Genomic DNA, 16,831 nt, shown 5'->3' on the forward strand with positions numbered 1-16,831 from the left:
CCCACGAATTCACTCACTCGTTCTATCCTGGCAGTTACAGGATTATTTCACAATCAGGAGCCAAGCAATTAAGCAGGTTAACCTGGGTCCCATTTAAGACTGCATGGGTTAACAGAACTATTAAATCACAATGAAGACAGAATTGAGATAAAAGGATTTAGACTTGCTTTCTTGCTTGACATATACATTATTTTACCTTAACAATGGTTCAACTGCTATGATGTTCAGACATAAAAACCAGATTGGAATGGCACAGTGGATTTTTTCTCCTAGTATTAGGCAGCTCCAAAGAAAAGCCTCCATGTCATCTTTCACTTACCTTTTCAGGAACCAGATTAAATTCTTCTCTGTCTAGCACTACTGCTTTCCAGACCATTGCTTTCTTCAGATTTACTAAAAGAAAAAGAGGTTAAATTCCAAAACTCAACTTTTAGGTGTTAAACAGCACAATCGTTTCTGTCCCACAATCCAATCAGAGAGTCTATCGGTGTATCTGATTTTCTCTTTTAGCATGAGAGGTTAAAAAAAAAAGAAGAAATTAAGCAATTAAATACCAACTCCTACTTGACTCTTAGTCCTTCAACCAAACAATAGACTCAACCTTGTTCTTTCCCAAAAAATCCCACAAGATTCTGGGCAGAAGTTAGAACAAGAATAGTATTCCCAAATGATTACTGAATTATCATTTCATTCAATGTATGTAATTCGTATTTAAAGTTAATAATATACAAGCAAATATACAGCTCAACATCCTCAGAATATGGGATGAAACAGATGCATGATTGCTCCTTCTCAAGTAACTACAACTAGTTATATGATGTGGATCACAATCAAGACTTGCACTAATAATTCCTTTGCTACAAAATGTTTGTTAATCACTGGGCTCCCACCTAAATACACTGCTGGATGTGACATTTTAATTATAGCCTCATCGACCAAGTTCAGCTGTGCTAATCATCCCTTGATTTAACAGACCAGGAATCTTCCTTCGGAGCCATTCTCCCTAGTACACAAATCTAATCTTCTAAGCAGCCAACAGGTGAAATGACTTCCAGTTCTTACAATCAGGGAAGTACACAGTTAACTAAATTTTCCTCATGTATGTTAATTTAATATACAATTCCACAATAAAAATTAAGAAGCTGAACAAAACCACATCCCACAAGCATAAAACCATTATTTTAGTGCACCATACTATGTTAAAATCCTGGTGTGATACAGCTTATTTATAAGAAGCAGGGCTGTGCAACAAGGACAATTACTCAATTTTCAACCCAAGACATATCCCCAAACACTCAGCAGTATAGTGGCATACTACATTCTCCATACATATTCCCACTTTATACTATAATTGAATTACAGTTTTAAATCAGTTTTGATAAGGGGAAAAACACTAAAACGTATTTTCAGCCAGCAGGGGAAAAAGGAATGAGAAGTGCATACAACACAGGGAAACAAGGTCACTGCAGCAAAAGACTCAAGGAGGGAAAGACAACTGCTTAGAAGAAAAAAGGGAGATAAACAGAGAAGGGACTGAGGAGAGAAAAAACAGAGTAGACTGGACACATCCAGGAAGAGGAACTGCTAGACAATTTTTCTCTTGATGTCATATGTAAATCAACCAGATGAGCCAGAAAGCCTATAGAAACGCATCATCCTAAAGATGAGGAACCAGCAGGGGAGCACACACCCTTAAGCAGCAGAACACCAACAGAAGTGCCTACACCTGCTCCTTTGGTTCCAGTAGTGCAGCCAGTCCTGTGCCCACAGAGCCCAAGCTATCAGCACAATGTGCAACCCCACAAGAGGTGAGTTACCCATCAAGGCAGCCAACAATGCCTGTTCCCAACACCCCAGCAACTACAGGCTTACCTAAGAGTGTCAGGGCTTTGGCAACATACAAGTGAGAGAAATGTATGTCAATATAGACAAATAACATAGATACAAAAATATCCAAAGCCTCTTCTGTAAAATTTCCACCTGAAAGTTATTTTCTTGCAGTTATAGTCTTTTAGAATGACCTTACAAAGAGGACATATGGTGCTCTCACAACAATAATTTAAAAAAAAACCTTCTTAAAAATCTCAAAATTAAGTGCCAGGTAGAAAATAGCATTCTGCTTACTATGGAATTAGGAAGTCTTAAGTAAAGGAATAAGCTGCACTTTTACAATCATTCCTCATCATCCAACTGGGCCAACAACAGGGTATGATTTTGTACAACACTAATACACAAAGGAACAAATATTTAACCACAGTATAGAAATTCTTTACTTACAGTTGCTCAGTTTGGTCCAACTCTTCTATTTCTTCTGCAGAACAGAAAAAATAATTATACAAAGTCTTTTTTTAATGAACAATAAAAAATTTCTGGTTTAGTATATTTGCTCAGTGTTTAATCAAAATAAAACCTTTTCATTTTATTAGTTTTCTTAAATTTGTAATTTAACTTGTGTCTAGTCAATGGAATTACCTCCAAATTTGTCAAAAAGCTTATTTTGAGAATGTTTTAGTAATTTGATTTTAATAAAAATTATGCTATATATAGGTTTATATTTCTGCATTATAAAATACAGATAAGTATATGCATGCATGTGTTACACGGACATCAAAATAGATTTTACATGTATCACTTCTGTTTCATCTTGCACATCCAGTTTGACTTACCTCACGTTCACCATAGGTTCAGCAACCAGCTATGGTGCATTCAGATTTAATGTATTTTTCCTTCTTACACAAATTCTTTAAAGTTTGTCCCATGAAAGCTATTAAGAGCAGCTCCCACTCCTAAGCATTCACCCGAAAAATATAGCCTCTAAATTCCTTTGTATTGTAAGGGGGAAAAAAAAAGTCAGGACTATATCAAACTCTTAATAATAAAGTACTGCTTATTGAAAGCACTTTGCATTTGAATTCAAGACACATGGAAGAGATTTAAATATCTAAAATAATGCAGCATTCTAGAAGAAAGTATTTTATCAGAAAGAAATACAGATGTGAAAGCACATTGAACTTTATGTATTAAGCACTATGGGCCACAGCTTTCTACTTTTGGCTGCAATTTCAATGGAAAGAGAAATTTGGGAAAAAAACCCAAACTTACCTGAGCTTTTTTTTTTTGAATGTATCTCATAAAAGAAAACAAGAGTTACTACAATAACAACTTCAGCCACAATTGCTAGAAAGGGTTTGAGAGGCACCAGGTAGGACAGAACTCTAAGCTCCTGCCTTCCTCTACTTGTCCCTAATTCAAAAGCAGCTTCACACCAGTATAGACCATCATCTTCCTTGGTGACCTTGTGTATCCTCAGATGGGTTACATTGGGAGACAGTCTACTAATTACATACTTGTCTGCCTTCAAAGAGTCATTAATGGCAATCTGAAAATAAAAATAAAAGTCTTGTTAGTGCAATGACAAAGTGTAATCACATTACATCATCAACAGTTCTATATAGAGATGTAAAATGAGTACAGAACAAGTGGCATTTGTGGAGCACGATTAGCTCACCTCCAAGGGAAGGATTTATATCAGCAGGCCACACTGGTTCCTTTTAGATGCAATGGAGGAAAATATCAACTTTTAGTGGTTGTCTGACTCCTTTCAGTTTAAGATCAGATGAAAGTTACCTTTGTGCTGTGGTGAAACAGCACAGGACCTTAACACTTGAGGATGCCTTTGTCATTGGAGATTCAATAGAGCCAAAGCATACACTTTCAAGGGAGTGAAGTGGGAGCACTGCTTCACTGGGATATACCCTGATAGCCTTACAAGTCAGAGCTACTATTCAGCAGCATAAAAGGGACAGATCTATTCACCTCCTCTCAGCTGACAGTGCTTCCCTCAGAAAAGGGCTAGAACAAAGCTTTCCAGGGAGGCCATAAGGCTAGGAAACAGAACTACTGGTACCTGAAGAGAAGGATCATGCTCCTGTCTCCCCCCAAACCTACAAGATCGCACAGACCTTTTTGAAAATGTGTGCACTATGGTAAGATTTTTTGGTATCACGTGGTAAGATTTGAGCAATATAACCAGCATAAATTTAGTAAAATCAAGTCTCTCAAGACTTGCCTGATTTGTTTTACACTCATGAGGGCTGTAAGAGCATGGCAGAGACTTCTTGAAAAAGTAACATCATGGAAACCAGAACAATAACTACATCCCTGTAACAGTGACTACTAAATATCACAGGTATTTTTCCACAGAGAAAGATTTACATTAAAGTTAATGGAAATGCAATTTGTAAAGCCTGCAGTGAAGAGTCATTATGCTTTACAAGGTGTCTGTACTTGATTTTTGCCACGCTGTTTTGCTTGGTCAACAGATGGAGATCTTACCTGTTCACTTCCATTGATCATATACCAGGTCCAAGACATGGGAGTATAGTCAACACTTTTACAACTCATTACAACTGTATCTCCCTTGTAACTGATTATGGGTTTTGCTTTTCCTTCAATTTTCACTACTAAGAAGAAAAAGGAAAAAGTTCATCAACTGAGAGGTGCAGGTTTTAATTAGTATTACAAAAAGATATATTTAGGTATGTATTTATACAAGTCTATTCGCTTCTTCTTTCTCAAACACAGATGATTCTATCACTCATGACAATGTAAACGAGGAGTCATTTTAGGCTGGTATTTCATATACAGAATCTCTACAGAAGAGCAGAGGACTACAGGAATCCTGGTGTGAGCTGCTGTGTGATCTTAACAGTTGCCAATTATTACTGAACACCCAGTGATAATCAGACTGATTTCTACCCTTGCCCATTTTCTTATTCCGCTCCTTGACAGCCATGAGCTACATGCTTCAGTTCTAGTACACTAGAAACAAACATATAATTTTCCTGCAATTTCACTCAATCTGCAGGAACTGACAAAAGTCTATTCCAGCCACAATGCAACCACATAAAGCTATCTGGCAAGTTGGACATGCAGAGAGAACATTTTTTTTTTAATTAAGACAAAACTGCAGATTGATGGAGATTCACAGTTACAAACATTTTCTGAGCTAAAGCAATGAGTTTTGGGTCCATGGACTTCTGGTCCAATCTTGCTGAGGACAGAACATAGCCACAAGAAGCAAGGCATCAGTTTAACTTTAGAGCTATTTGTCCCAGCCACTGTAACTGCGGGTGCCCCACAAGCTCCAAAAGCAAATGCACAAAAAAGCTGTCCCACAGATACTGTTAGAGTTTAGCAAATATATCATGCTAGCATATGTATTTCCCCTTCCTCCTCCTTTCTCTCTTTATTAAGATGATTACCAACATGTCTTCCTCAGGTCCATTTATTTTAAAGTTTACTTCAAGTTTCATTGCTCTAAGTACAGATCCAGCACATATTTTAAACTATATTGATCACACTAGACTGAACAGGCCAAGTATTTGCTTCCAGCACTTATGATGGAACAATTTGATGCAAACTAAGATTGTTCTTGTTCCCTCCCTTTCTTGACTGGCTGAGCACAAATTATTTTTCACCAAAAAGTTCACTTCTCATTTGTATTCAAACTTAAACGTTTCCAGTCCAGAAATATAAATGAAACCAGTTTGTTAAAAAGAACACTGCTCTCAGTCTCAAAATTGGCTGCACCATACATTAATCTAGCCTCATTACTAGTGAAATCTTCTCACTCCACATATATGTTTTAATCATTAAACACTATCCTTCTAAACTGTACTGACAGAGTATCTTCACTGCTGTCAGTAAAAGGGATGATCTCACTAATAACTGCTGCCACCACCTTTGCAATTTAGAGAAGAGGAAAAACAAAAGCAGGTTGGGGGGAAAAAAATAAAAATAAATGGACTATATGGAAACAAACAAAAAACCTGTATACCCAGCACAACAAGTTTCTATGGTAGTCAAAAATATTTAGCCATGCAGATCAGTGGCAAAACACAGTTATAGGCATACCAGCAATACATATCACACATTAGCCAAGACTAAGTATATGAACATCCACCATGAGTTCTGGGATCTGGCTCTGTAACAAAATTGTTAATCCCTGAATATGTGCAGGAATATATTTTGTCACAGGTATTTTTCCAAGCAGATCATACCAAATCCAGTGACAAAATACTTCTGCTGCATAGGCAAAACAAACTATTGAAGAGACGAACAGACAGGTTTTAGCATCAACATTTACACCAGTCAGATTTCCACACTGTTTTAGAGAACAGAGTTATTTCAGAGTGCACATACCTCAGCAGCTGCATAAAGACCCCTGAACAAAGAGCAAACACAAATTAATCTATTCTACCCTTTAATATAAGCTAGCAACACTTCACAGAATTTAAGAATAACTATGGATGGTCTCCCTGTTTAATAATTTGAAGTTCAAGTATCTCTTACTGATTTCTGCAGACCTGAGTGAAAACATAACTCCTCAAAATCTGCAGGGTTACACCAAGCCAGGAATGGGGGAGGGGGACAGAGAGGAGAGGTAACACATCCAATAATGCCAAACTGCCTAGTGGAAAAGCCATTGCAGTTAGTTACAGCTGTGATGACTTTAGCCACTGAGTTTATACCAACACATTACTCATCCCTCAGTTTGAGAATTGTTCTCTCTGCATTATTGACTGGAAGATTCAAGGACTTCTCTTTCCCATTTCCTTCACTCTTGCATTAATCTTTAAAAAGTGTCAAGCCAGTACTTTTTATGGCATCAGAAGTGGCAGCATTCAACCATTGTGAAGCAATTCTCCCATCTTCTTATAATAAATCAACCAGTCCTATGCACTGTTCTGGAAAAGATGACTTCCCTATTGAGTCATTGCTGCCCTCACTGAAATAGTTATTGTATACTTTCAAAAGAATAAGGCTTCCTTGGACTTTTTTCCATCTAAACAGACTTGGTTAGCTATTTGACTAAACCTCACCTACATGCTGACAAGAAAAACACAGAGTCAGTTTTAGAGATTACAAGGCCTGAATAAACTACAATTTTGTCTTTATTCAGTATTGCAAGCTAGTCTCCCCTGGCGGAAGGTCTGAACACAGACATCAACATTTAACATTTGAACAAGCATGAGTTTCCTCCAGTCCTATTAGAGATATCCCACCGCCCAACAAAGGCAGCTTGCAGCACTGAGAATAACTGCTGGTTAGTTCAGCTGAGTTTAGGGCAGTGATTTGAAGAATTAGGGTTTCTCAAAGCCTATGTTCAGGGAGAATCTCCCATCTATCAGTCTGTAGAGCCTCCACAGATGAAATGCTTGCCTTGCTCTTTGCTGAATTTGGATGGTGGGAATAGAGGAGAGAATAGCTCTCATTAGAGTTATTCATAATCTCAGCAGCTTGTATTATTTTCATTTCCACATCTTCCATTTAACTGAACTTCACGTACTAATGTCAGGGATAACATTATTGGAAAAGAGAACACAAAAGAGAGAAAGGGCACTCCATACTGCCCAATGAAGCAACTAACTTCATGTAAGTGCCATTCTCACATTATACAGAAAAAAAAGAGAAACTCATTAATGCAGTAACTTAGTGTTTCAGAAATACAACTGAAATTTTAAAATACTTGCCTCCATTCTGCCAATCATTGCTTCACTATTATCATCAAACCTCAGACCTAACTTTCAAGCTATTGGTCCTGCCTTATTAAAAAATTACCTGAGACATCACCCTTTACTCCCACCCCCCCAGAAAGTGAACTGCATTCACTCCTGCTGTAGGGATGGACTGGAAAGGGAAAATCAGCTGCTCATTAAGGAAGAAAAAGTAGACTCATATGGTCTTCTGGTTGTGAGAAAAATTTGTTTAAAAGGCTTTTAGGTGTTAGTTCAGAATTCTTCTTCCCTCCATGCTATAGAAATAACTTGGATAGTGTTTCTCACTATCAATGACCATATTAGTCACCATTTATCAAATTACGTTGCAACTTCCATATTATCCAGAAACCATATTAGAGGTTTGTAGTGGTCAGATGAAACAAAAAATTTTAATACATTCAAATTAGCTAAATAGAATTACCTTGTAAATGAAACACAGCACTCATTTCTTCTTTTTCACCTTTCAGAATACAACAGTAACTCCCCATCTTACTGCTGTCAGTAATGTTCATTCTTAGGGAAAAAAAAAATTGCTTTTATGCTTGTATTGTCTTTTGCCCTACAACTACAAGTGAGTGCTAATTAACATTCTAAAGAAAACAAAGAACACACATTGCTGAAACACTAGGATTCAGGTTCAGTGCAATGCAGAAACACCATGACATTTTTAAGAAAACGTAAGAATTTCATAGACCATAATACTGATTTGTGCATCAGTGTCAAATGTACAAGTGCTAAATATTCATTTTGCTTTCAAGCCAGGAGTTCATTCATCTGCTGTTGTTTTATCCATTGATCTTCCAGAAAATTTATCTGAGCTGCTAATGGAGCTTTCCTTTTTGTCTACGTTGCACACACCCTGCTGGTGCTTACATGTTCTCATAATCCATTTACATAATCTCACAAAATGGAAGAGCACATGCACACCCTGGGAGCATAAATATAATTTTTACCTGTGACACTCACAGAAGGCCAAACATCTTGAAGCAGTATGATCTGTAGGTTACCTAATTAGACATGGACTCACTATGTAAACTATCTAGCACATCCTATGTAGGACTTTAAAGAGAACAAACAACTTAAGTAGTCTCTTCTGAAGCCAGTCAGTCAATGGCTAGGTTACCTTCAACACAAAAAAAAGGGTTTCCAAGAGCTTCCATTTAATGAAGTCCAGCTTCCATCTTTTCCCATCCATCATGGAAGAGGCTGCCCAGGGAGGTTGTGGATGCCCCAACCCCAGGTTGGATAAAGCCTGGAGCAACATGGTCTAGTGGGGATGTGTCCCTGCCGAGGGCAAGAGTGGATTGGGACTAGATGACCTTTAAGGTCCATTCCAACCCCTTAAGATATTATGATACTATGATCTTCTCCACTAGGAAACTCTGTTTCACTGGCAGTTTGAAAAGGATTTATGGCTGTGTTTGTGTATATGCAGTATCAGAAGTGACAGCACACTCTCATCACATTTCCTATCATTAGAACCTGCAAGTCACACTGTAAAGAATGTTACTTACTGAATGGTCCAGGTGTTCTCAGTTTTACGGATATGACTGAGTGTTACATTTCCCCTTTTCCAAGTCACTTGAGGATTTTTCAAAAGAGAATCCCTGTCCAATTTGCATGAAAGTTCAATTCCAGTTGCATTGACCAAAATTATATTTCTTTCCAAGGAAGTACCAGAAGCACCTAAAGGAAGTTTTAAAATGTTTTATTGAAAAAAAAAAAAGTTTCTTCATTCTGGGGGCAGAAGAGATTCAAATATTGTGTTTACATATGCAGGATTACAGGTGGATACAGCATGCTACTGTTATACTTTCAAAGGGAAAAAAAATCTGCAAAATAAGAGAGACTGACAGTAATTTTAAACCATATCTGAGTTATGACACATATCCATTACAAAAATGACACAATCACTCCATTTTGTATGCAGACTTCCTAGAGGGATCTAATATAGAATCACAGATACGTATTTCACTGAAAGCAAGATAAACTTAAACTTTTATGTAATTTAACCCAAACCAAAAAATATAAAGTCCTTACTAAGTATATAAAAAGTTGGATTATTAATATCAAGACGAGTTAGACAAATATCTATAGATATGTGGATTTTAGCTAGTTGCAGAGTTTTGATACTGTGAGATCACAGCTATATCCTACTGCTGGGGAAGCTGTTGCTAAAACCCAGAATCTCAACATTGCTGGATTTGGCCCTTCATGGTACAGATACTCAACTTGAAACCTATTCATCTTCAAACCCATTTATGACTGCCTTTGCCTTCCTGGCAAGTCAGTAGAATTACCATGTGAAAACATTCCAATACAGTAGAAAAACTGACTTTTTTTGCATTTAACAAGGTTCATGAGTATAAAGTAAGCATATTCAAAAAATAGATTTCCATAGCAAGTATCTTCTCAGACTCGCAGAAACAGCCTTTGAAAAGAAAACACCTTAGACACTACCTGCTAGCACTGATATTTTATTTCATAATGGGTCTTTTCTTTCATGCTTTCTAGATACAAGTGTGATTAGTCAATTTGAATATTCCATGTAAATTTACTCTAGGTCTCATCGCTATCCTAGGCCTACTCTGTACTACTTGATGGTGAAAGAAGTGCAGTTGTATTTCACAGTTCACATTCTTTCCAAGAGAAAAGGAAGTTTTAAGGTACAACTCACTGATTTAGTAATCCAAGTCGTACCTAAGCAGAAGCAAAGTCTGGCTGAAATGGAAGCACCAGCTACTCCCAGACAGAGAATAAGTGAAGTTTACTGGATCTGGCAGAGACATTTACAACCTGAAGAATACCATGCCCTGAACTCCAAGTCCCAATCAAAATACTTCAGATCCACTGAACTGGAGTTAAACTTAGAGGTACAACACCTCAGCCTTTCATAGCAGAGCAAAGCCAGTTACTGAAACTCATTTATTAGAGACATTATGCTCAATAAATGAGCCAAGCATAACTCAGCTTGTTGAGGTTATGATCAAAGTAATTTTACAAATGGAATTGGTTTCACAGTAGCAAATGTTTTACAATCAGATTAATTACACTGGCTAAAAGTAGTATCTGTACCCTTTGAGATTATTTTAATGTTAAATCCACCCTTTCAATGAATGGAACATGAAAACCCTATGCTGTTGAAGATTAACCACCAGCAAGACTGACATCTGGGGCGTCTCTGTACAAAGAGTGCACATACCAGAACAGGAAACAGACACTACCTGAAGCTAGAAAAAAATGCAGCATAAATGCTGCACAATTATATCCTTTAAATATAATACTATAAAAATATACTTTGCAAATCTTTGAGAGATACTTACTTAGATCAGGTTTTCCAGTTGTCCAAGAAATCATAAAAAAGATTATTTGGCAACTGGGAACTTCTTGTCTACTTTAGGCATAGGTTTACCTTACCTGTTCTCCATGCTTTATCTCCTGCAATGTTGCTAAGCTAACCAAAACCTGCTGGTCAACAAGTACACCCTAGTTTATGTGTTCTCTCCCAGTGGATTCACTAGTGCAAAAAAACTGCCACCTCAATTGATTTGTAGGAAGAAATAGCTATGAATTGGATTTACTTCTGGTTTTAATAAAGGTAAGAATCTAATTCTTCACTGAAAAATAATTATTATAACATGTTAGCCAGTAACTGCACAAACTTACTCATCTTCTCTTACTGAGCTCATCTTTCCTCGTACTGAACTCATCACATGCTCACCGTGAGCATCTTTATCAAGAAGCTGTCATCCTTGATTCTTCTACAACTCATATAAAAGACACTGTGTAATCATAGGCATTCAATATAAAATAACAAAGAAAAAAAAATAACACACTTACCAGATAAGAGGATCTCATACTCAACGTAACTGGTATTAGGCATGTTCTCTTTGCTTGCCTGATTGACATCTTGTGTGGCAAGATCTGGACATAACAAGGTATGGAGGGAAACAAAGTGATATATTATGATCCCATATAAATAATGACACAGCAATGTCAATACAGTATTGCAATTGTTACTTATAGCAATCTTGGGGTGAGGGGTGAGAATCTTGCCAAATGCTGACTACTAAGGAGATCCTTTTATACACCTCATTTATTCACAGTCAGAATCTTAAAGCAGCAGTGTTGTGGGGTTGCTATTATATCAATTATGCTATGTTAAGATGGTTTCTAGCTTTAACATAATGTTGTAATTGTGAATGTCAACACTCTAAAGATGTCATAACTATTTCACAGCCTGATTCAGAAAGTCACCTATAGCTTACAGGTGGTTCCTAGAACTATACATAACTACACCAATGTTTAAGTAGCTCTTGAAAAATTAATAAGCTTTAGAAAAATGGAAAAAAAAACCCAAACCCAAGCAAAAACCGAACAGGACAGGGCACTGCCATTCTCCAACCCACTACAATTTAATGACATAGCTGAAAGCCAGCGCCAGACTATCTAATCTAGATGTATTTTTAATGAACACCCCATGTTCCACTGGAACACGGCTGGAGACCATGCTCCACAATACTCCTGTTGTACAACAGGAAATGCCCTTCCACACACAAAGAATATCGATATTGTCCATCACCAGCCTGACTAAAAAAGTCCTTTCCTTTTGTGATAAAAACCCCTACACTTAAAAGGTTTAATATGGTCAGTGAAATCCTTTTCCAGTAGGGCTATGGATCACTTGCTCTTCAGAGAATAGCTTCATAAAGCTCTGCAAAGCTTGATACAGAAACTGTAAGCACAAAGAGTCTGTTCTCATCACTATATTTGTTCTCATGCTCGGTGCATTTCAGGAACAGAACAAGAACAAAGTTGTTCTAATCACAGGTGTAGCCCAGCTAAGAAAACACCACCCTTCCACATTTACACACTGTTTCATTAGCATTGTACTCTCTCCTCACAAGTTCCTACGAAACTGAAGTATGCAATGAGAAAACACATTAGAAATTACGCTTAAAGGAAAAATCAATTCAATATAGTAACAGCAATTTTCATTTTCCACAGTTACATTTTTTACAGCTTGAAACATCAAACTGTTCATCTTGCTAACTATCACCCAACAGAAACCCTTTGTAACCACTTGACTGAAAAATACAAAGAAAAAACCTTAGGATAACCGAAATCTAACAATTTAAGACACGTCATTGCTTTTACCAGCTACAGATACATTACGTCCAAGTGTCAAATAATCTAAAGAGCTCCCCTGAGTTTGCCAGCTGACATCTCGTGTAGTTGCCATGGGTTCTGAAAGGTGAAAAAACAAATCCATTACAAAAACAATAATCTTTTAATTTAACGATGAAATAAAAGAAGTAGCCTCCCCTTTCCAGAAGACACACTAAATGTTTTAAGCCACTTGTTTTACATGCTTGGAAAATAATTTTATTGCCAGATATAATGCATTTCAAAAATACAGGAACAGTAATTACAGCCTAATCATACAGCACTGTAAGACATTTATTCTAGTTTTTGTAGAAGGAGAGAGGCTCCATTATCTCTCCTGGCCATAGACTGAAAAGATTTCACTCACAACTGAGAAAAACAGAGGAATTAGGCTACAGCTTTAGTCTTCTTACTGAGAGAAGCACTGGGTGGCAGAGTTGATCCCTGTGCAGTAGATGCAGTACCTCTGAAAGCCTCAATCTCCTCAGCATTACTACTTCTCTTTTCCTGCATAAAATACTGAACTTGTGGTTAAATTTCTTGAACACATGCCTCTCAGCTACAGCTGAGAGGATCTGGCTGTGCTGAAGGAGGTCCCTGCTTGTGGTTTGCATCTAAATGCATAAGCAGAGGTACACATGCCTTTCAAGCTGTTGGCCAGTTCAAGAAAGCATCAACATGTCAGCTCACAGGACAAGGAATGCTGTACCACAGGCAATCAACCATTTGCCTGGCTTGTTCCACCTGCCCTTTCATACTTTCCCTCAAGCTTCAACCAGTTTTAGTAAAAATAAAACTGTATATTAAGCTGATTGGTGCGAAAAAACAAAGCCTCAGGCTATCTCATTTGGTGTTGTTGACAGTAGCTGATGTCAGCCAACTAGTAGTCTAAAGCAGCTTTCAAAGAAAGAAATCAAAGCTGTCTCTAGCACTAGACAGGAAGTCCCGTTGCTCTAGACAAGGACACAAGCAAGCCTTGACCTCTGCCCAATGAAGAAAAACTAGTCCAAGTGTTCACCCATGAAACAACATGTAAAGGCTCAAAGCTTTGGCAAATCTTGGCCTGTGTGTGCAAACACTCTGACAGCATGCCAAGTTCATCACGGATCACCTGAGTTTGTGTCAGTACAGTACATGCTTCACCTGGTTTGTTACTGGAATTCCTCACGATGATACATTCAGAAGGCACCAGTGCCAGTTCATATGGTAGTGGTTATCCATCCACAAGTAACTAGGCAACCTTTAAAATGTCTTGCACACTAACAGGATCTTCATGCTGACCCTCTTCAATTCAAGTATCATATTAAAATAGTCAGGTGAGGTCCCATTATATAAAATATTATGCACATTTTAGCTAAAATGCCTGTGTGTATTTATGTAAAGCGTTATTAAATCTATTAGCTATTGCACTCCTAGTTCTCACATCTTGGTAAAAGCCTCTCAAAATGAACACCAGATAAATAGCATTATCTTCAACAAAAACCCCTGTAGATGGATTAAGTTCACATATAAATATAGCATAGCCCATGTTTGATTTCCACTAATCAACATGAGCTTTGGTACACTACTGAAATCTTGCTCCTCTGATCTTTATGGAGAAAGTCATGCAATCAACAATCATTGGTTTCCTCTCCTGCCTGGAACTTATTCTCTGCTCCCTGCCAAAACCACAACTAGGGTCCAGAATATGTTGAAAAAGTCAAAGGGACGACAGAAGGTTTCTGACACACCCATAATTAAGAAAATAGACAGATGAAGCCAGCAGGCACAGTGATGCAAGGACACTGTTCTACTTTTCACTAACACAAGACCTTAAGGATGCTCCACACGGAAAATTACCAGGTCTAAGTGCTCAAACACAGTCTCCTGCAAAAGTGCCAGTTTGGGGATTATCCAACAGCCAGGGTCATTGTCTGCTTTTACAGCATATATGCATAAGGGCAATAGGTCATGCAACTAGCAGTTGGATAGCTTTTCTAGTCCTGAAGATGCTTATGACACTCTTGCAGTGGCTTTAGAAGGCCTAGATGATATATTTACTTCTGTTTCTTCTGAGAGGTCTTTTGAAATAAGATTGTGACTTAAGTACGAAAACAAACTCTACGTGAGAAATTAGTATCATTAAAAGAAAAGTACTATAGTTTGAGGTGTACTGAAATAAAACAATTACCAGATGATTCATTAAGTCCTGCTTGCATCTTAGTCAAGGAGTTCACCTGAGACTGACTTGTACTTTGTGTTGTCATAGCTGAATCTAAAAGAAAAAAAAAGTTTGAAGAAACTTTATTTGATCAGAATTCCAACGGAACCTCCTCACCTCAGCCTATGTCCTCCGTTTTTCCCCCAAGCTGTAATATACACCAAAAATGCATAAGAATTGCTTTTCATTAGCTCTTTAGCCTACTTTAGGCAAGAAAAGATTGACAAATAGAGGCAGTATTTATCTGGCCTCTAATTTCTGTAGACTATTCTTTTCCTATAGTTAGGCTAGAGTCAGGCAAGGCCACTCTTCAGAATATTCCAGCAGACTTCATAAACCGTACTCAAATCCCGTCTTGTTTATGAGTTTAGACCATCACAGCTTATGCCAGTAGCACTAGCTGATTATTAGCAATTAGCTAATTAGAATAATTCATCACGACCTTTTAGGTCGACCCTGGTGTATGCCGCAGTGAACAAACCTCCTTTCCATTAACATCTTGGTAAGCAAAACAAAAGATACCTGGTGTCAAACATTAACTTCAGCATCTATTACTGATGATGATTTCAATTTTCCTTAACACCATCGCAAACCTGATCCTCCTCCTGTAATACAGTTTATCAAGAGCCGGATAAGATTCCAGGGTTTTGCTTTATGTTCTTGACTGGAGAAAGGGCAGTAGGGGAAGAGGCAGAAGACTTGCTTAGTTTAAGCTGTTGTGTCACTCTTCTATTAAGAATTCAAGGGCTCCAGATGTTTTAGAACGAAAATATTTGCACCTTCCTTTGTGTTCCTACATTTGGGCAGCAGAACTAGTTAGCATAAAATAAACACATGCTAAGGTATTCCAGGACGTATTCTGCTGCCACAGCACTCAAGACCTGGAGCAAGTAATTTGGCCAGTAGTCACACAGGGGCAAAAAAAAAAAAGGTTATGTGTGTTGCAGTTGTAATTAAAGTCTTGGGGGTGGGGGGTGATAAGCTCTGCTAGACTTCCAAGACACCAAACAAGCTTAGATGAAAAGTGAAAAGCTGCATCATACTTTAAGTGCACTCAAACTTCAGAACCTTCAGCAGAAGGTGAAGTCAGCACTCTGCCATTTCCTACAAATGAATGACACTACTAACACTCCTACCCCATTTCAGCACTACAGGCACAGACAACCTACAGGTTCTCCCACTGGCACCTCCAGCACACAGTTAGTCAGGACTACGTCATAGTCATGCCTGGCTTGCCACCACCTGCTGTCTCAATCTGCCCATCATACCTCAACCAGTTTGGATCAAGAGTAAAACAAGGTAGAGAAAGGATACAATTTAAAAAATTAAGCATTAGTGGTACTTAACAGCAGCCCTTTTATTTTTCATACTTTTTCATACCAGACCACTGCTCCCACAGCCAACTGTTCGCTCCCAGACATTCACCTAAGAAAAGAACTTTAGAAATCTGCTCTGAGATCTGTTGACTTATGACCCAGCTAGTAAGAAGACTGAGTCTTACTTTCTACTTGACAGAGGTGCTGAGAGCAGGGAAAGCTATTATGTTTCTGATACTCATGGTAAGGTTGAAGAAAGGTTCATGAATTTTTATATCTGCAGCATCTTGAGGCATTCTAAGTATGTCATGGATCACCTGCACAGTAATTAAAATCCCTAAAGATGATAAATTTAGAAGGTGCCAGTGCCAAGCTGTACAGCAGCTCTGTTATCTCTGCAATGAAGGCAGATAACCTGCAACATGGTTTGCATACTAATAGGGTTCTCATCTTGGCTTTCTTCCTTGATTCATGTATCAAGTGAAAGCAGTCAAGTAGTGTTATTTCCAGTCACCACTGCTTCCACACCTTGGGTCTCACCTGTCCATATGTCAAACCACATAGAACAGAGATAACATGGCACCACT

At 37.9% G+C, this 16,831-nt stretch overlaps 1 protein-coding gene across 1 annotated transcript; it reads right to left on the reverse strand.

Annotated features, from left to right (window-relative positions):
• Nucleotides 1-335: 335 nt before the first annotated feature.
• On the reverse strand, nt 336-14,982 carry EMB (embigin; the record flags this gene model as incomplete). The annotated part of the gene is made up of 9 exons (XM_009073840.1): nt 336-393; nt 2,278-2,308; nt 3,103-3,379; nt 4,336-4,463; nt 7,984-8,075; nt 9,077-9,248; nt 11,403-11,486; nt 12,714-12,809; nt 14,899-14,982. Coding segments are annotated over 9 exons (1,022 nt in total), but the record flags the coding sequence as incomplete, so codon positions are not given.
• Between the last annotated feature and the right edge of the window lie 1,849 nt (nt 14,983-16,831).

This window comes from Acanthisitta chloris, unplaced genomic scaffold (genome assembly GCF_000695815.1).
Source record: "Acanthisitta chloris isolate BGI_N310 unplaced genomic scaffold, ASM69581v1 scaffold30380, whole genome shotgun sequence".
NCBI lineage: Eukaryota > Metazoa > Chordata > Aves > Passeriformes > Acanthisittidae > Acanthisitta > Acanthisitta chloris.